This window comes from Apis florea, unplaced genomic scaffold (assembly GCF_048593485.1).
Source record: "Apis florea isolate Af1SG1 unplaced genomic scaffold, ASM4859348v1 contig_3203_pilon, whole genome shotgun sequence".
Lineage (NCBI taxonomy): Eukaryota > Metazoa > Arthropoda > Insecta > Hymenoptera > Apidae > Apis > Apis florea.
This window is the reverse complement of record NW_028256723.1, coordinates 8,410,328-8,432,102: the sequence shown is the minus strand read 5'-3', so window position 1 is coordinate 8,432,102 and position 21,775 is coordinate 8,410,328. Positions and strand designations below refer to the sequence as shown.

General features: G+C 28.7%; 1 protein-coding gene and 1 long non-coding RNA gene across 2 annotated transcripts; one reads left to right on the top strand and one right to left on the bottom strand.

Annotated features, from left to right (window-relative positions):
- The first annotated feature begins 259 nt into the window (after positions 1 to 259).
- Positions 260 to 18,841, top strand: Hr39 (nuclear hormone receptor FTZ-F1 beta). The gene is made up of 8 exons (XM_003692377.4): positions 260 to 633; positions 11,711 to 12,251; positions 13,537 to 13,964; positions 14,221 to 14,565; positions 15,036 to 15,717; positions 15,976 to 16,859; positions 16,949 to 17,239; positions 17,525 to 18,841. The coding sequence occupies exons 2-7, from the start codon at positions 11,918 to 11,920 to the stop codon at positions 17,213 to 17,215; spliced, it is 2,940 nt and encodes a 979-aa protein (XP_003692425.1). The 5' UTR covers positions 260 to 633; positions 11,711 to 11,917; the 3' UTR covers positions 17,216 to 17,239; positions 17,525 to 18,841.
- Positions 3,813 to 4,610, bottom strand: LOC147657260 (uncharacterized). Its single transcript, XR_015292896.1, has 2 exons — positions 4,224 to 4,610; positions 3,813 to 4,070 (listed from the first exon to the last, which is right to left on the bottom strand). It is a non-coding gene; the product is annotated as an uncharacterized LOC147657260 (long non-coding RNA).
- Positions 18,842 to 21,775: the final 2,934 nt, after the last annotated feature.

Sequence of the window (21,775 nt, the reverse complement as noted above, 5' to 3'; positions counted from 1 at the left end):
TGAATGCATTAGTTAAAATAATCAATGAAATGCGGACAAAATAATTTTTAAAGTTTCTTTCATTTTATGAACGTTTTTTGAGTATCATTTCAAATCAATTTCATGAAGAATCGCTATATTATAGTACATCGACGCGCGACAACGTCGTCCATCTGGTGGTGATGCACTGTACTATTGGTACTGGCTCTGAACACGAGCATAGAAAGAGAAAAAGAGAGAAAGAGAGACACAGGTACGAGACGAGCTTGTGGTGTGAGGTAGTCGTAGCCACCAGTCAACAGCGGAGACGGAGACGGAGAGTCCGAGGTAGCCCGTGCCTGTAGCTGCCCGTGGCTCGTTGTAACTCGTTGTAACGTGACGCGAAGGTGTGCCAAGCTCTTTCGGTTGCCTGTTACTTCGTCCGAAGACGCCCGATCGCACATCTACCATAGTGTCGCATATCGAAAGTGTCGGTAGTAGTGTTGTGTGATCTATCGGCCTATCTGTCCTCATGTGCTAGCCGAAAAAACTGTACCAGCCGAGCTATACATCATCGTGGAAAACTGTCAAGATTGTCGTGTCCCAGACGCTGCCTTTCAACTCGAACGCTTTGGACAATCCTCGTTGCAGTTGTCGAGTTGCACGAAACATAAGGTAAGGAAACGCGATACACGGAAGTGTATGGAAACGAAGGTAAAGTCGAAAATTGTTTAGTCGGCTATTCGAACGTTGCGCGTACAGAGGTTATGTTTCCCGATGACCCCTCGACTCCCTCCTCCTCCTCGTTATCCCCTTTCCTTTCATCGTTCTTTTTCTTTTTCTCTCTTTTCTTTTCCTCTCTCTTTCTTCCCCCCTTTTCTCATCTCATTCTTTGCTTGATTTTTTTTCGTTGCGAACGTGTTCTCATCGATAGAAAATCGTTTTAACTTTATCAGTCTAGCTTTATCCAGAGACTCTCGATACTCTGATATCGAATCGCTGCGATGAATTTCAATCGCAGATCGATTAATCACCGATTGATTACCGATCTTTCTCTTTCTTTTTCTTTCTCTGTTTCTTCCTTTTGGCGTCTCTCCCTTTTGTCTCTTTACGTCCTTTTCCTCTTTCTCTTTCTCGGCTGCGAGCCGCGAAGGCACTCGCACACATACGTTCTCATACACCGACATATTCCGCTTCTTTCCTGCAAGACCATGTCATAGCCTTTCTCGTGGTAACGAGTTTCGTAACTTCCCTCGATACAAGAATCACGAACTATCAGCTGTCAGCCTCCGTGTTCGTACCACCTGTCCAAAAGTCGATTTTCTTCCTTTTCTCTGTCTGGCTTCACAATTTAAACTTTGTCGTTTTTTTCACCTCTGTTTGCCCCTCTGTTTTCATATATCAATTTATCGATTCAAGGGAAAGAAGTTGACACAAATTTTTCATGATTACGCGGCTTTCTTGTCGGGAACGCGATGAGAACGAGAACGTGATATAGCCGCGTGTCTACGAACGACCGAGGTAATCGGAGCAGCAAGCGAGGCTAACCGACTTGGACAATCATGTTGATATTTCGGCGCGCAGGCTTTCTGGCTTGACAGCGTGACCGGCCTTGAGCCCCTCCATACTCTCCTCTTACACTCTTCACCTCCATCCCCACCATAGGTAATACACGATATACACTGCAGATCAGTGCTCCTCAACGCGAGATTCTTGTGCTTGGGAATTTTCTTCGATCGCGCGTGCACTAACTTCTTTTTCTCGTAACGCGCTGCATAAGGACGTTTTATGTTCCAAGTGAACCCGTTAATCCAAGGAGACAAGTTATCTCGTTTCGTATCTATGAAGTTATTTTGTTAATTCATTGTTGAAATTTAACATTTTCATATTGTGATTTAACATATTAAAGAATTACATAAATTCGATTTATATCACTACAATGAATTTAGTGATTTTATATATGAACAGAAAGAATTGTAGTGTCAATTATATTTTAAATAATAGAATTAACAATGAATGAAAGTGCAAAAATAATTTATTCTTATTCAAATTATGTATTTTACATATTATAATATATTATTCTATATTATATTATTACATATTATTCTTCAAAATTATGAAAAATTATAAAAATAAAATATAAAAAATAATATTTTAAAAATATATAAATATAGAAAAATGAAAAAATACTCTTAGAAAATTTGTAGTTTTCTTTTTAATATTATATAATTTAATATTTCATTTTTTTTTTTTTATTTTATTTTATTTTTTTCCTATTAGAAAGAATAATCATGTGAAATCTTATATGAGTCAGGTTTAATCGATTCGTTTTGCGATGATAAATGCATTCTCATCGGAACGTTATCCTAACGTTATCAAATCGAAGGTCGAATGCGAATTCTAACACGTAAACAAGTTATCTTTGATCAAGGAACTTCAAACAAAAGTCTGACATTTTACTTACAATTGCTTTATATTGGATTTTAGTTAATGAAAATTTCATATTTGTCATTAGATCAAAATTCGATATCTAGAAATTATAAAAATGATATATGATGATGGGATAAAGGATAAAGGATATAGATTAAATTAAACAATCATTACAATTTTTTTTTACTTTTTTTTATCGTAACATCTTTTTTTTCTTCTTCTAACTTCTAATCTTCCTTCCTCATTTTATATTTATAATACAATTTTTATAATAAAAAATCGCTCAAATTAGTAAAATATCTTTTTTAAAATTATTATTTGTAAATTAAAATATTATAATTATTTCACTGTGATATTATTTATATCTGTGTGCAAAATCTAGATAATTTACAATAATAAAATTTTATATAAATAATTAATATTATGTTTAATATCATGTTCTTTACATTTGTATCAAATTTTTCAATTTAATTTAATCTGTTTAATTAAAAACAATATAATGTATAATTATCAGTTCACAGTGATTTAAAAAATATATATTCTTGTTAAATAAACAAATATATTCGATTTATTGTTTAAATGGAATATGGAAATAACTGAATAAGTCGAGAAATATAAATGAAAACGATGGGGGAGAGGGGGATAGAATAGAAGTAGAGGAGCACGAGAAAATCGCTGGCTCGAGACTGACTGTTACAGAAAAAAGGAAACGGGATCAAATGGTTGGGGCATTAGCCTATAGCGGTATACATGAATACAGTCAGTAATGACGCTATTGACACAAAATTGAACATTAATACTTCTCTTTATCATTTAATCATATTAAATATGATTTTTTTTAACAGACAAATAATTTCAAACATTAATGATAAAATGTTAATGTAAGCTTTTATTGTATTTGTAACAAGTATTTATAAAAAATACACTCGTTTCTAATAAATATTCCAATAAAATATTCTTCTTGAAAAATTTTATTTATCAATAATTATAGGAATATTTTTTCTAATAATTATAAGAAATTAAAATTTATGTTAATTCATGTTACCTACAATTGATAATATCTAAATTATCAATGAAATATTCTATTTTAATGACATAGAAAAGAATAAAAATAATTTTCAGAAACCATTTGTTATGTAATTATTAAAATATAAATTATAAAAACTGAAAATATCTAAAATCTGTTTATATTAACTTATATTATAGAAAATTTATAGAAAATTGCGCTTGTTATATGATTATATTATATATAAGGTATCTTTTATAACTTATAATATGAAAATTTATTATATTATAAATTTTTCTTTGGAACACAATGGATTTCATTATTGGATAATATTTTATGTTATATGAATTTTACAAAATTTTACAAAATAAGCATCATGTTCATGCTTTTAAATAAATTCATTATATAAGAATCTGTATTAATTTATTAAATGAGTTTTATTTATTTGTGATAGATTACAAAATATAAAATTACATACAAAATTGATTATAATTATCATACCTGCAAGAATTGTTCATTTACTTCATATTATGATAAATTTCTAAAATTTTCTCGAAATCACGAATTCTTATCTGACATTTTCAATAAATTTATAATCATCTTCCTCAAAACATTGGAAATTACTTTGTGAGGTCATTGTGGATTTTCACCAATATTCATGAAAATTTATTTCATTCTGATAAATATAATATAAGTTTTTAAAATAAAAAATATTTCCTTAAATTTTGCATTATCATTTCATTTTCAAATGAAAGTGAATTAAATGAAAAAAAAAAATAAATAAATAAAAATTTAATGATATTAATGATAATAAAAGTGTCAAGTTAACCTCTAAAATATGACGAAAATATTGTGTTGCAAGTTGAAAGAATTATTTTGTTTGAAATATTTCTGAAACTATTGAAAAGTTTAATTTCTATTACAAACTTATTCTTAAATTTTTCAAGGCAGGATTTCGTTTATATACAGACAAGATGCACAGGTAAAATCCATTAGTACTGGCAGCGACGGGTCTGTCTATGATACTGCTGGTAATCGCTACTCGAGATTGCGCAAGCTTCTTCTCGATCTTATCACAACCGCAGAGTGTATACATTACATACACGACTATCATGATATATGCGAATATGCATATAATATATATATAAAAGTAAACGAATATGAAAAACATTAACCTATACAAGGTGTATTAAAACAATTACGAACAAATGATTTTACTCTATGAAACTTATCAGATTATAAATTATTTGACAATTTTAATATCTCGTAAAATAAAAAAAAAAAAAGAAATATTAACCAAAAATTATATTATAAATATGACAAGAATAATAATATAATAAATAATTTTAAATTATTTATTTATAATATAATAACACTATAATATACAATAAAAATATTTTCAATACTACATATTATACTTCTAGGACTTAGAATAGATTTAGATTAGATTTGAATTACATTTAGTTGCGATATTAAAAAAAATTTGCTGACACTTCGAAAGCTAAAACCAGTGTATATAAGAAAAAACTGTTGAGAATATTGAGTTTGACAAAACGTTTCAAAACAAACTATTTTGTGAAAAAATTTTTTGTGAAAATGATGTCATTTCATAATTAAAAATAATCTGTAAAGAATATTTTCACATTTGAATACACGATTAATATCACACACTATTTGACTTGTTTACTTTGTCATTTTATCAGGCCTGATGTAGAAAGAGACATCTGAATGCATTTTTGCTCCTTGCATATACAGCGACACGAAAACAGTAATGCGATATGACAATGTATAGATATAGAATGCAATGTAAGTAGGTATGTGCGCATATGTGCACATTACGTAGAGAATTCTATGTCGCATAAATGGCTTTCGTTGCATATATATACAGTCCCACACCCTGCATGTGAAAAAGAAAAAAGAGACAGAGAGAAAGAGTGTGTGCTGGAAACTCCCTGGATCCTTGAGACACGGATAGACCTAGTGCGACTTATGAATATTGATGAACCTTTCCCGACGTACTTGCCCGACCGCACCTCAACATTTGTTACTCGACAGCGATCTTCCTCTTTTCTTTCTCTTTTATATATCTTTTCTCAAATTAATTTTTCCAAGCCCCTACGCCATTTAGTCAAACCTTTTTTTCAATTCCTACGTTCATTTACTTTCCTATCTATTCAATAAGTGACAATTGTGCATGCACAGCCGCTAGATGTCACTAGTAATAGTGTTTATTGCAAACTTACTTCACGATTTCAAATTGTCATTTAATAATGATGATATTTTTATGCATGAAATAGCTTTTTATAATTCATACGCATGCTAGATAATATATAATATATATCGATAATCTTTTTGAACGAAAGAATCAATATTCTTTCGTATGTGTTTAAGGTATTGTGAAGATTGCGGATATATACCTCGTATAAGAAAGTACAAGCACGTTTTTAATCATCTCATATGTTTGTAAATATATATATTCGTTTTAAAAGAAATATTTCGCACTGTCTTCACATATGTTGGTGGAAAACGATTTAATTCAAGGTTTTGATCCAGAATTGCTGCATCAATTATAAATATGCGAATATCACATTCCAGAGGTCGCTGAAAACTCTTTAATGGATTCAATATGGTGATTGCTACATATGAAAATATGCATGATATATATTTTCAACTTAACAGACATGCCGTTATAAATGTAATTAGTTGTAATTGATATGAATAAATTTATGTATAGAGAGTTAAAAATATATTATTCCTTTAAAAATTATGAATAGGAATGCAAAGTAAGATTTAATTGATTTTTATATAAATTTGAAAATAGAAGAATAATAGAAAAATATTATTAACAAATAATATAGCAGAAAATTATCATTTTCTCACAAATTTTGTTTTTTATTGCGAATAGCATATAAAATTGTGTGGATTTTGTTCGAATCAAATATTTTGAAATGCATATATGTATTTGTAATTTATATAACCTCTAATTTATAAAGTTAATAGGAAAAGAATTTCTACTATCGTTCAAAAGACATCAAATCATATATATATATATATATAAAACTAAGTTAGATTAGCAAAGAAATCAAGTATTTTTTTTTATTTTAATTGAACAAAGTTTATTTATAAAAGATATGATCATTATATTTCAAGAATTATCAAACGAAACAACATTCTGTAAAAATGATACCTAATTAAATTCATAAATTTATCCATACAAATTTTTTATATTTATATTAATATACAATTAAATATAATATTGCATTGTTTCGAAATTTCATTAAATTTTGTTTTTGAATAAATCTTAGTAATTATTATGGTATTTGTTCAATTCGAATTATCGAAAGAATTATCTAGCTTATTGTGTGCCATTATCGATTGTTCTCCACCACAAATACAATTTTTTCTAACATAAAGCCAATTCGACGCGATCTCATTGAGCCAAGCGAAAACAAAATGCGGCAATGTATATACGAGACGACGGTAGCTGGCTGTTGCAGCCAATCCCGAACCGAACCGGTTCTTGATGTTGCTCAAAAATGCTTCTCGACCGGCTATAATAATTTTAATTGACACCCAGACCAGATCAGAGTATTCTCGATCGGTATGTTCATATACCTAACTTCGTACGAGGTATCGTATCCGGCAAATGAAAAATGAACATTATTGGTATTTTTACGTAATCTCAAACGTTTTATCTAGATGTCGCGACGTTTTCATTTTTTCATGCTCATGCTTTATCATTCGACAATGATCTGGAACGTGATCAAGCAAGAATAATAACGAAAGTAATATATTTTAATTTCATTAGAATTAATAGTAATTTCGATTAATTCTTTATGTATATATATATATATATATAATATATTAAAAATACATTAAATAATAAATTATACAAAGGTGTAATAACGAATGTAATATAATATATATTTATTTTTAGATTCGATTACATAGTGGATAGATAACGGTTTTACTTTTATCACTATTTAACATCGATGGTATCTTTAGCAATTTTCAACTTCGCTAATCAATCGAGGAATATGAGATATATAAAGAAATATATAAAAATATAGATTATATTATTTGAATTGCAAAAGCGTTTTTATATTTTTCATTTTAATAAATAAATAAAGGTCGGATTACACAAAAAAAAAATGGATAAAGTATTTAATCAAAACTAATATTCAATAACATATTGAATTGATAAAAAAACGTGCATTAATTCCTTTATGCAACATCATTTTCTAATGAAAATATTCGTATTTTATGATTTTCTTCAATGAATTTTTTTTATCCTATTTTATTATTACCGCCCATTTTATTTCTATCGTTTATTCCTATTTTTTTTTAATAGTTTCACATAATGAATTTGATAATCAATAATCGATAATCAAATAAATACAGAAGGGAATATAGAATATATAGAAACTCTGTCAATGTTAAAAATTGCAATCGAGAAAGAAAACGCGCATTTATAAATGTGCATAATCAGAAAATATGTGTAAACTACGTATCGCATTCAACGAGACGTATTTAAACGTATGCGTTGGGCCTGCACGAGCTCACTGGCCCGGGTGAAAGGAAAACCCGCGCCTACCTTCCAGTGAAATAGAGAGAGAGAGGGAGAGGGAGAGAGGCGGGGGGAGGGAGAGGGAGAGAGAGATTCCACGTCAAATCCAGTACTTTTTATACCTGGAACGCAACTACGGAGACGGAGGAAAGTTTCTATGAAATACCTTAACATGATCATTGTGTAACGGACAGTCATGTAAATGCACAATTATCGCGTGTTATTATCGGTCGGTAAAAGTAATAAAAAATCCATGATTATATGAAACGGGAAAATTTTTCGATCGCATTTCTGCCTTCTTCGCTAACCACACTTTTGAAATTTAAATGATTTTAAACAAGAATTAATTAAAAATTTTAAAAATAAATTCATCCATTATTAATTATTGATTTTTATCCAATCTTTTTGAAGAATTTTTGTACTATATTTTCAAACATGATATTTTCCTTTCAATTTTTGCTTTTAATAAAACACAATAGAAAGAAAAATATATATATATATGTAAATTAAACGAAAATAATATATATACATGTATATTTTTGTTTAAAGATATAATTATATTTATTCACACTATATGAATTCGAATTTCATCTGATTGAGTTTATTTGATTTGTGCAAAGTTATTTATATTGAGTAAACTCGTGACTTATGTGATTAACTTACGTTGGGTACTTTATATCGAAGTCAAATGTCCGTTACACTCGTTTATCCTTCGTTAATATCGCTTTAGAAAGTGTACACCGTTCCCGATAGGAACAACCTCTCACGTTGTCGATATGCATTTCCACGAAACATACTTTATTTGATAATTAAAATTTGCCTCTCGCAGTTAACCAACGCGAAATTGTGAAAGCTAGAAATGATTAATGACCAATTCAATATTTAAATGATCAACTGAAAATTACGCGATTTTCAAGAATGAATAAAATATTGGTATGTTGCTTTGCAATTTTTTAAAGTATAAGTAATTTATCGTGTAATATGACATGATTAAATATTATCGGTTTTTTTTTCTTTTTCCAACAAAATGCGGAAATAGATGCATATACGAATACTTTTAAAATAAATTAACATTTTTTTTTTTTTTTTTTCCGTATTATCGTGTAGAATATAGAAAAATATATTTTATATATTAATTCAATTGATTGAACATTTGACGATTGTTGTTGGCAAAATGTTTCTTAACAAATGATGTGGTTGGTGGTTAACGATAATATTTTATTTGTCTCGTGGACAGTGATGAGGTTAACGTAATAGGAAAACAAACATAGTTCTTCATACTTCTTTCATGGTCATTCTGAGTCTTAATCGGGGTCTATGGTATATACGACCCGCTCAAAATAGAGCCAGCGTGTACTCTTAAGGTCATCGATCCCTCTTCCGCGTCACCTGCCATGCTTACACCTATCGAGACGTGAACATAATATCACATGATAATAGGATAATCTAACGTATATTTTAACAAAGATCTGCAATTTTTCGACGAGGTAATACATTGTCGTACGTATTAAATATGTAAATGATAAAGTAAAATTTTTAAGGAAAGTTTATAAATTAGAGTGTTAGTTTTTTTTCTCTCTCTCTCTCTCTCTCAATGCTTGTTTACTGATAAATATAAAAAAAAAAAAAGAGCGAAGTAATAGTTGTCTAATCGATAAGTTTTTTCGTTCTTCATCATATAAATTAATAATAATAATTTTTAAGAGTAAAAATATTAAAATATCGTCAATTATTTATTTACGTACAAATTTTTGTTAAATTGATAATTGAAATTTATTATACATTATATACATTTGAAATTATATGCAATTATTTCTTCAACTATTAATAATATTAAATTAAAAATTGCAATTCTGATTCTATAATGTTTAACGCATTGGACATCGAACTTTATATAAGCAATGTCATTGACTCGTAACTATTTGCAACATGTCTCGATATACCAGAAGAACCATGTGTAATCAAATATAATAACAATTTACAGTTTAATTATTAATTAATCCAAATTATTTACGATCAATTTTGAAATTGAACACACACACACACACACACACACATATATATATATAGATGAAGAGTTAGAAAATTTTCATTTTGAGAGAATAAAATCATCGAATCTGATTGGCGGAATTGAAAATGATTCGAATGCCTTTTGAAGTTTTGAAGAAAGGTAAAACGTGGCAAGGTTACATTCGTCCAAATATATGAAAAAGAGCAATCTTGGTGCATCGTAGTGGATGGCAGTGGCGTGGTCGGTGCGCCAGTCAGAGTAGGGAGAAAAGACCTTGAATCGCGTCACGTGACCACGAAGGTACAGTGGAGTTGGGTAGGGCGGTTGCAGAGGGCCTTGACCTTACCGTCGGCGTCGCAGCCATAGTCTGTAACTACCATCGTCGTGGCCTTTACGAACCTCCGAGAAGAAGCCGCGTAACGCTTCTTCTTCTTCTTCTTACAATTTAATTCTTCCCATTTTCGTAATCTTAGATTTATTACATTTGTAAGAAAACTTATTCCAAAGTTAGCATGCTAACAGTATCAAAATTAACTTTCAACAAAATCCGTTGAAAGAATGTTTTATTATATGAATGTACCACTAGCGTGAAAAGTGAATTTTCCATCGAAATTTTATGCCTATGTATAATGATTGTTATTTAACAGCATTTTAACAACGAGTAATCAAAATAAAATAAAATTGAAAATAAGAAATAATTTTCATGTTTCAAACTATGTATAATGTTTATAATTATTATCGTATAGATCATCGAATGCGATTTTTAAGAGAACAAAAGATTTTTTCTTTCTAATTTCTTAAAAAATTTTTTTCCTTTCGTAATAAATAATTTTATTAAAAAAAAAAAAAAAAAAAAATGCATCTTTCCTTCTCAAACAATATCTCTCTAAAACCACCAAGCGGTTCGTAGATAATCGCGCCCAGTAAAATGCTGAATTTTTATCGCTTGGAACACGTAAAGCTAGTAAAGCTAAGTGTTACACTATCGTCTGGAAATAATTAACGGTGTTGACGCATCGAGCAGACGTAACGGACAAAGAGCGCAATTTTGTACCGGTTTTTCCTTGCTCGGTGTGTTATATCGTGTTGCGTGATCAGTTACAAACAAAAGGTACAACTACGAAGCGCGTTTCCGCACGAAGGTCGATCGGTGGCTCTCCGGGACCGGAAGTGGACCGGCCTTGCGGGACGGCCGTCAGTGCATACTAGCGGAACTTGGATGTGTGTGACCGCTTCTATAGGCTCTGTTTCCCAGACACGTTCAGTAAACGCTTTCGGTTTGCACCTGGATGCACTTTCTTCTGACGCATCTCGATGAAATTTGATATCATCTTGATTGAGAATTATACTTTTCCCCCTCCCCCCCTCCCCCCCCCCAAGTGAACATTTTCGCATATTTAATTTTATATTTGTTCCGGATATTAAACTTAACTTTTCCGTCGTTAATATACGAATTCATACTTCAACTTCTTTTAAATTTTTTTTACAATTCTATCTCCATACATCCCACTTTTGCATATCAATCGTAGATATCGTATATTAATATTTTATATTCGCTGTTCTTTGTATTGTATACATATGGCGATATTTATAATATTATTTTTTTAATAACATTTATAATAACATTTTTTTCCTTTCAAATATATATATATATATATAATTAAAAATAGGTTTTTAAAATATAGATTTCCGATTATAATTTTATTTTATACATAAATTCTCACTTTTCTGTTCACAGGCACACAGGTATCAAATGTTTGAACTTACATGATCGATAAAGACACCCAGATCGGATGAAAAATTAGGAATTACGTTACATATTGGGATAGTGGCGAGAAGTAGCTAGCGCAGTCAGAGAGGTTCTTTCCAGGATGCCGCAGGGTTTCGCGATCGTTCAAACACACCGAGTCGCGTCACGAGCGTGCGGCAAATTAACCAGCTGAGGATGTCGGAGCAAAACGGGCCCAGCGAAGGCCCAGGACCGGGTCCGGGGCCGGGTTCCGGTTGGTGGCCAGCCTCGCAGTCTTGGAAGACGAACTCTTGCACCGCGACTTCCTCGTCCACCGGCTCCACCGCACCAGACAACTCCGCCTCCGTCTCTGCCTCGTGCACTACCTCTACCTCCTCCCTGGCGACCACCACTTCGCCCACTTCTTCGACCAGCTGCTGTTCCTCGACACCCGGTGGATGCACGATCACCGCGGCTCGCTCCTCCGAGACGGGGAAAAATGTCTCTGTCACAACGATCAATGTACCACCCAATCAGGATATGCACGATGGTAATTTTTTTTTTTATCGTATCTATCTTTTTGAAAAGATAATCCGAGTTTTTTATTTAAAGTTTCATATTTATGTTTTTTAGTAATTTATTATTATTATTATTATTTTTTTTTAAGTTTACAAATTGATTTCTTTTTAGTTAGTTAACCAGTTAATTGATATTTATATTATATTATAAAACCGTATTAATAATTAGTAAACGAAGAAGTTTTTTTCATAGTGATTTATAGTTTTGTTAATATCGTTAATAGCTTTTGAAAATTGTAAAGGAAAAGTAATCCGATGATTCAAATTTCTTTCTCATATTCAACTTTTTAATAGAAATTTAGGATATCATATTGATTTTTTTTTTTTTTTTTTTTTAGATAAAACTTAACCTCATTGTTAGTCGATTATGGTTAAATGTCTTATTAATAATCATCTAATCAAAAAGTTTTTTTTATAGTGATATATAATTACATTATTTAAATAATTTAAATTTTGTGATTAGAGCCTATTTTTTTCTTTTACGATATTATATAATTTTTAAGGCATAAAATGAATTAGGTTAGGAAGGATGAAAGCAATTTTTAATATTTTATTTCTGATTAAATTTGAATTAGAGTGATTTTAGTTCTCACGATCGGAAATTATTTGTAAGTTTTGATTTTTTTTATTTACAATAAGATATATAATAATGTTTTAATAATTATTGTTTCGCTGACGTTAACTGAACATAAATATTACCACATTATCTGCAATTAGAATTTAATAATAATCATAGAATAAATAATTATTTTCCAAGTATTATCTCATATTGAAAACAATGAAATATTTGAAGTTTTAATATTGTGCAATGCTAATTCATAATATCATACATAATAATGCTATATTTTATTTGAGATAAATATCAAGAATAATTAACTCTTTATAATAAAATTAATAAGTCCCTAAATTATTATCTTTAAAAATAACAGTTTTATTTATTCAATTTTAAAATTTTAAATAATTTAAGAATTTCTTTTTTTCACCAATGACTGCTCTCCTTTCGTAACACATCTATTAGAACGTCTCACAACAACATAGCACTACTAGCATTGCATAAAACGATATTTACCGTTCCGCTTTGCCCCGGTTTCTCCTACTCTCTACTCTACGGAACATCCTCCATAATATCGCACGCTTGCTACATTACATCAAAAATCTATTTTACTTTTATTTACAATCATTATTCCCTCTTTAAAATATAAATTAAACAATTTAAATTTAACAAAGAGATTTAATCAATCGTCTTTTTTTTTTTAGGCAAGGGTATATGCAAATATCTCACCGGCCAGAATGGTGTGACAGTGTCCGTAGTTTCAAGCTGTGGATCCGTACTAGGCTGTGGAAATGCAAACGTCGTGTCTACTACGGGAATCGGTAACAGCACCGGTACACAGAGCATCGGTATCGGTATCAATGTTCTAAGCCAGAATACAGCAGATGAAGATGCTGAGGACAGCGATGTCGAGATAAGCAAAATTGACTTTCGAGGGGTAAATTTGCGCACAAAGAAGAAGCGAGATGTGTCGGTTAGTCAGAGCGGTGAAAAAATCGGTGATGGCGACGTAGAAGATGCAAATGGTTGTTACGATGGGAACGACGTTTCCCAGCAACAACCGGAGAGACCTATGTCATGGGAAGGAGAATTATCAGATCAAGAAATGTCTTCCAATACAATTACAAATCAAGTATGTGTCGGTAACTTGTTAATTTATCGATGTTGTTTTATAAGATAAAATTGTTAATTCTTTGAGACAACTCAGGATTTGACTTTTCAAAAAATTGAAATCTCTTGAAAAAAATTTCCTAATAAATTTAAAAATATTGAGAATAATTGTAAAACATTATAGAATTCTAAGAATTTTTGTAACCTATATGATTATTTTTAACAAATTTTATATATTCATTTATTATCTTTCGATCATTATATTTATTTTATTGTAGGATACACATGAAGATACATCAATGGAAGGTGTTCAAATATGTGGTGCAAGTCCTGGGCCTATAGAGCAGAAATTTCCTATAAAACCAGAACCAGATTTCCGATCCAGTCCTGGATTTACATTTGGTTCTTTTCATGATACAGGATTACCTTTGACTCATGGTCACCAAATACAACAACAGCAACAACAACAACGCAACATTGAAAATCTTGAACAGACACAACAAAACGATTTGCCTCTTCTCGTAGGAAAATTACTTGGTGGTTATAATAGTTCAACTCCAAATCATAGTCCAGTTTTAAATCCTAGACATCATCTGACAAAGCATAGCCACACAAGATCACAGGTAATATAATATTATTATTGATTTACTTGGTGACTTACTATGTATTTTATAATTTAAATATATTTTCATTTTTTCATATTTTTAAATGTTGTTTACAACAAAAATTATGATAGTTTAGATATAATTTAGATAATAGTTAAGAAAATAAAAAATAAATTAAAAAATTGCTTAATATTATAAACATTTATTTTATTATTTCTATGAAAAATATAATTTTACAATTTTTTTGAATGAATATCATATTCATATTTTTTTTCATGATTTTTAAAATAATTCGTTTACATATATTTATTTTCATAAACCAATTAAAGGCATATTTTTATATATCTTCTAAGATAGGATTTCATGGAATAAATAAAGTTGTTATTAATTAAAAATTATAAATAATAATAAATAAAATTCATATGTAAGTACATGTAAATTATGAAATGTTATTATCATAATTGCTAATAATCTTTAAAATCTTTCAGGTACCGTCACCGGACTCGGCGATTCATTCCGCATACAGCGTATTTAGTTCACCTACGCAAAGTCCTCATGCAGCTCGTCATTCTGCTCTAGGACCAGGAAGTCCAGTTCCATCTTCATCATTGTCTTTGTCGCGACATAGTTTCAACAATTCGACTTCTTCATTATCTTTATCGTTATCACATTCGCTTTCGAGAAACAATTCAGATGCCTCAAGCAGCTGTTACAGTTATGGCTCTCTCAGTCCACCCACGCATTCACCCGTCCAGCAACCAAGGCATCCGCAACATCATCAACATCAAGTTGCTCAAGGAAGTCCTCTTCATCTTCCGGCTACAGCCTCACCTGCCATTTCTCATCATTATTCTTCCTCTGCACCGGGTTCTGAATTGTCTCCTGAAGGACACGCTACTACAGATGATCAAGAAGATTGTCGAATACCGTCAGCACCGTCTGGTATTTCAACTAGGCAACAATTAATTAATAGCCCATGTCCAATATGCGGAGATAAGATTAGTGGTTTTCATTATGGAATCTTCTCATGCGAATCGTGCAAGGGATTTTTCAAACGCACCGTCCAAAACCGGAAAAATTATGTGTGCCTTAGAGGCGCGGGCTGCCCCGTTACTGTCGCTACAAGAAAGAAATGCCCCGCCTGCCGATTTGATAAGTGCCTCAATATGGGTAAGATAAGAAAATTAATTATAAAATTTATAGATCGATTTTAAATATAATTAAAAAATTAAAAAAAAATTTTATCATATTTTATCATGTCTACATATTATCTTAATTTCTTTTCTTATTCTTTTTTTTTTTTTAAATAAGATTCTTATTCTTTTTTTAAATAAAACGATAAAAGAATAAAAGAACTTACAAATATATTTCTCAAAATATTTTTAAAATATTTTCAAAGTACCATATTATATTGTATTGTATTAATAGGTATGAAGCTCGAGGCGATTAGGGAGGATCGCACCAGAGGTGGAAGAAGTACCTATCAATGTACATACACTCTTCCAGCAAGCCTTGTCGGTAGTCCCGCAAGTAATATGGCTAGCGATAAATTAGCTACTGGAGGAAATTGTAGTCCAGCTCCAACTGGTAATGAACATCACTATCCGGCAAGACATCATTCAAATCACTCTCATAAAATACAAGTTGTACCACAACTTTTACAAGACATCATGGATGTAGAGCATTTGTGGCATTACAATGATAACGATCGTATGACCGGAATTCAAAGTGGAGGAATAAATACTACTAGAAATAATGATGCAATGTTATTGGGAGTTGGAACTGGTGGAGGGGCTGGAACAGGAAATGATACGAGTTCGAATATTGAATGTTCCTCCAATGGAACCACAGGAAATGGTAATCCCAATAACAGAAGAGATGAGAGGTCATGTTCTAATGTTTCTAACGTCGGTAATGAACAACGAGCTACGCCCATTAGTAGCAGTTCTCAAATTAATAATACAAATGGTAATTCAACTCAACATCCTGATTTCTTATCAAACCTTTGCAACATCGCTGATCATCGCCTCTATAAAATAGTGAAATGGTGTAAGAGCTTACCGTTATTTAAAAACATTTCAATTGATGATCAGATTTGTCTGTTAATTAATTCTTGGTGCGAATTATTGCTCTTTTCATGCTGTTTTCGGAGCATGAGCACTCCTGGTGAAATTAGAGTGTCTCTCGGCAAGTCGATTACATTAGAACAGGCTAGACAGCTTGGTTTAGCGACCTGCATCGAGAGGATGCTTGCATTTACTAATAATTTGCGAAGACTTCGAGTAGATCAATATGAATATGTGGCAATGAAGGTAATTATTTCTTTTTTTATTACTTTTATTTTATGAATGACAAAATTATTGATTTTAAAATTAATATAATATTTAATTATCATATATAGGTAATAGTGTTATTGACCTCTGATACGAGTGAATTGAAGGAACCTGAAAAAGTTAGAGCATCTCAGGAGAAGGCTTTACAAGCATTACAACAATATACCATAGCAAGGTACCCAGAAATGCCTGCTAAATTTGGTGAATTATTATTGAGAATTCCAGATTTACAAAGAACATGCCAAGCAGGAAAAGAATTGTTAAGTGCGAAACGTGCTGAAGGAGAAGGTAGCTCGTTTAATTTGTTAATGGAATTGTTGAGAGGAGATCATTGAATTATTATCACAATGAACAATACCGTAAGTTATTTATTACATTCATTGAAAACAATAAATGTATTTATTAATTTTATAAATGTGAAATTTTTTTTATTTAAAAAATTCAATAATAGATAAATTTTAATTCTAATTCTAATTCTAATCTCTTTATTCTAATTCATTTTGTTATATTATCATATTATTGTATCATATTATTATAAATGATTAATAAATTATAAAGTTACTAAATTAAAATATATTAATATTATTTCATAAATAGCAAATATAAATTTTTTATTATAAATTATTTTATTATTTTTTTTCCAGATTCCACGCTTATAAAATCTGTAAGCTTAAGGAATTGGATTAAATAATCAAGAAGCAACAAAAATAGAAACAAAACTATAAACATTATGGTCCATGATACATTAGTTCTGGGTGAAGGGACTACATTCTTATAGAACTAATTAGAAGTTGATTACTTGATGCATAAAGCGAATGAGAAATGATGTTTCTTTTCTGTTTTTTATTTTTTCTTTTTAAATTAAAAATACTTTCATGGAGGTATTGCATAATGCAATTCCGCCTTGAAACATGAATTTCGAAGCGGCCTAAGCGGTAAGCTCGAAATGTTCAGCATGCATATTTGCAAAAGAGACTGAAAATATAATCGAAGGAGAGATACAGAGCATTTACTTTTACAATAATATCAATGTACAGAGATAAAAAGATTGAGAGAGAGGGAGAGAAAGAATGATAGAGAGAATGAGAGAGTGTGAGAATCGATATCAAATAGCATAAAAATGCTAAATTTTATTAGGTAGATTCAATTTGTTCAAGTAAACGACGAATACAGAGTTTTAACCTTGATAATTATTATAATAATAAAACAACCAGTATTTTATATTGTTCTGCGCTTACTTAAAAATAAGACACAAAATAATGTCTTATATCCCGGTAATAAAAGTGTACTTAAAATATGAGTCGACCAATTGTTTACTTATAGAGCAGTTAATCGTGTAATAATTAATAGGTAGTAATATCGAGCTAACATATTGTCAAAACATTATGGTTTTTATCTATTATATAAATACATTTTTTTATTCTCTGTATATTTTAATAACACGCCAACGACGGATGAAAGATTTTACCAACGTATATGTCTGTTTTTAAACAGCGAAAAATGATTTGCAATCATTTTTTTTTTTTTGTAAATAAATTTTATTTTAAAACACTTGTTTCCAAATTATATTGTATTCAATTAAATTTTTATGGAATTTTTATAAAAATTGTTTATTTGTTATTAAAATTTTACGATTATTTTATTATTTAGAAACTAAGTTTAGTTTATTATGTTTATGTAAAAAATATATATCGTCATAATGAATGTTAAAACCAGTGATTAAAGATTCTTACACAAATGAATATAAAATTATATTCACAATATTCGAATAATTTGTTCAAAAAATTCTATTACGTTCATAGAATACATTACATTATCGAAATGTAAAGCTAATTTGTTATTCATTTAATATCATTGTTAAAGAAGATGTTATAAAATTATAACAAAAAAGTATTGCGCTTTAGTTGTAAGCTGGTGCAATTTCATATTTTAAAAATAAATACAAAATTTTTTACAAAAAATCAATTATGAAATGGAGCTAAGTCTCCTTTAAAATAAAGAATACTCATTTCTGTCGTTGGTACTATAATGAGACTGTCATATCAACGCATTATTATTCTATCTATTAATGCAGCAATTAAGTAATTTTTTCTTTTTTTTTTTTTTTTTGATTCATATTATATAATCTATAAGAATCGTCTTCCCATCTTTACAAGAAATTTTTTTGTGCAAAATTATAAATTATCCTACAGAGTGTTCATTAAATATGATAGAAAGTATAATTTTTATTAACAATGATATGTAAAATTTTATTATTCTATAAATTCTTTTGTAAAATTTCGAACTTAAAAAAAAATATTTATTTGTAATTATAAATAATAAGTATTTTTTTTATTCTGAAAAAACAATCGTGTGGAAATAATCATTAATTTGTTTTCAATCGTTTTAATATGAAGTTTTTTTATTCTAATGTAACTATTTAAAATTCATTTTTGAAATATTTTTCAATAAAACAAAAAAATCGTTTACTTATCATTTTTAATGAAACATTCTATAAGCATAGTAAAATATTCATACACATATTTTATGCATAGTAAAATATATTTGTAAAATTGAATTTTCTGAAATATTAAGTTACTATATCTCTCATTCACAAAATATTCATTTGTTTGTCATTTAATATTATATTTTTAAATTCAGATGGCGCTGAGACACAATTTTTCATAATAATGAAATTTGAAAATATATTTGAAAGTTTACAGATAAAAAAACTTCTGTACTGTTATTTATAATTATATATAAAGATTTTTTTTGTAGAGGACAAGTTTTCTTTTTTTCAAAAAAGAAATTTTATTTAAATAAGCCATTCAAATAATCAACAAAATTAAAGTATCTCTAATTATAAATATAACATTGATAATTCATGTTCTTTTTAAGTTTTAAATTAATCAACGTATATAATAACCTACTGAAACTTTTGAAAATATTATTTTAGTATTTTAGTTATTATTAGTGTCGTTGTAATTTTAAAAAGAAAAAAAATAGTATATTATATTAAAAAATATAAAAAGTTTTATAACGAAATATCCATCATTCGAATTAAAATAAAATTTTTAACAACCAAAAAATGTTTTTGTTGAAAAAATTATAATTAATAACGAATAGAGAATACTATAAGAAGAAAAACATTGAAATATTTGTGCCTTTTATGAAATGTAATAATTCAATCTTTTCATAATTTATGATGCGAATTAATAAAAAAAATTAAATAAATAAAAATTGCGTAGAAATAGCGAACAATCAACAATCGAAAATCTGATTAAAATTACTAACTAATAAAGAATTTTCACGAAATATTTATCAAAATTTGGATACATTTTTAATTGATTAAAAAATAGTACAAAAAATCAATGTATTTTTCTCCATTTAAAAAAAACTTATGTTAAACGGATCAGTGTTTTCAAATTTTGCGTTTGTTTTAAATTGAAAAATTCTGTATTATTTGATTTTTTTTTTTTTTTTTTTTTTTAGGGAATGTAATAAATCAAACAATATATAAGATCGAAAAATATAATTATATTATCATACATATGTATATTTTTTACATCTTTTATGCGTGTATTTTATATTTATTACATATTACAATTAAATTAAAAGAAAATCGGTTGAAATTTTAAAATTGTTGGAATGGAAGAAAAAATGGAAAGTCAGTATTTTTATTGAAAAAAAAATATATGAAAAAAGATACGATTTTAAAATATTAAATTACCTTCACTTTTAATCGGTGCTATGTTTTTCATTATTGATGCAGAATGTAAATTATCATTAATAATTATGAGAATTAAAAATTAATTTTATGTTAAAAGTTCAGCACCAATTAAAAGCTAAGGGAATATGCAAAGTACATAATATTGTAAATATAAATATATACAGAATAATATTTTTCTGTAACGTATATATTATGTGTGAAAGATAGAAGAAAATAAGAGAAAAAAAAAAGCAAATTGTTGAAACGTGGATGAAATATACTTAATATGAGAAAAAGAGAAAAAAAACATATATGCGCGAAAAAGAGAATATTTGTGAGCATATGATATTTTTTTGAACGGAAGTGGACAAAATAGATTTATAAAGATGTTATATTGTAACTTGTTAAAAAAAAAAAAAAAAAAACTCATTTATGTTTGATAAAAAACAAAAAAATATTTGCAAACATTATAAATTGATCAATTATCAACGAGTAAATTTTGTTTTATACTCATTTAATTATATATATATATATATATGAAATTTCAGTTTAAGCGCAGTTTGAATTGATTCTTGATTATTAGAAGTTTGATAAGATAATAATAATAATGGTCTTCCGTTTGCTAAGATATAGCATAAATATGAAAAATGTTAATAATATATAATAATAATAAAAAATTGATAAAAATTTGCCAATCATGACAATATACGAAATAATAGAATCCATTAATATATATATATATTAATCAAGGAGCTTATAAATACAATAGATTATAACAATAATTAACTCATATGCGCGTATTAAGACTAAAAAAATTATATTCTAGAAATAATAATAAATACTACTCGCGCATATAGTGTAATATGTAATCTTAATACATTATCAAATGCAGTGGAAAATTATTATATATAACATGTAAAAATATTAATGAATCTGAATCTATCATCCAAACTGAACGATGAACTGACTTGCATCTATTTTATTGAAAATATTCTGTAATAACTTTTTATTTATTTAATAACAAATATATTAATAACGAATAAATATTTTCTTTACTATGAACTGAAAAATTATTGGAAAATATTATAAATATATTTTGTTCCATTATCAAGTCAGTTGATCAAAGAAAGACAAATTGCGAAAGTATAATCAGGAGAAAATCATATTCCCAATATACAGAAGAATAGCTATTTAAATATAATTAGAT

Coding starts and splice junctions, on each gene's coding strand:
- Hr39 (XM_003692377.4), top strand. CDS start 11,918: ATGTCGGAGCAAAACGGGCCCAGCGAAGGCCCAGGACCGGGTCCGGGG. Junction 15,718..15,975: donor TGATAAGTGCCTCAATATGG/GTAAGATAAGAA, acceptor TTGTATTAATAG/GTATGAAGCTCGAGGCGATT. Junction 16,860..16,948: donor ATGAATATGTGGCAATGAAG/GTAATTATTTCT, acceptor TATCATATATAG/GTAATAGTGTTATTGACCTC.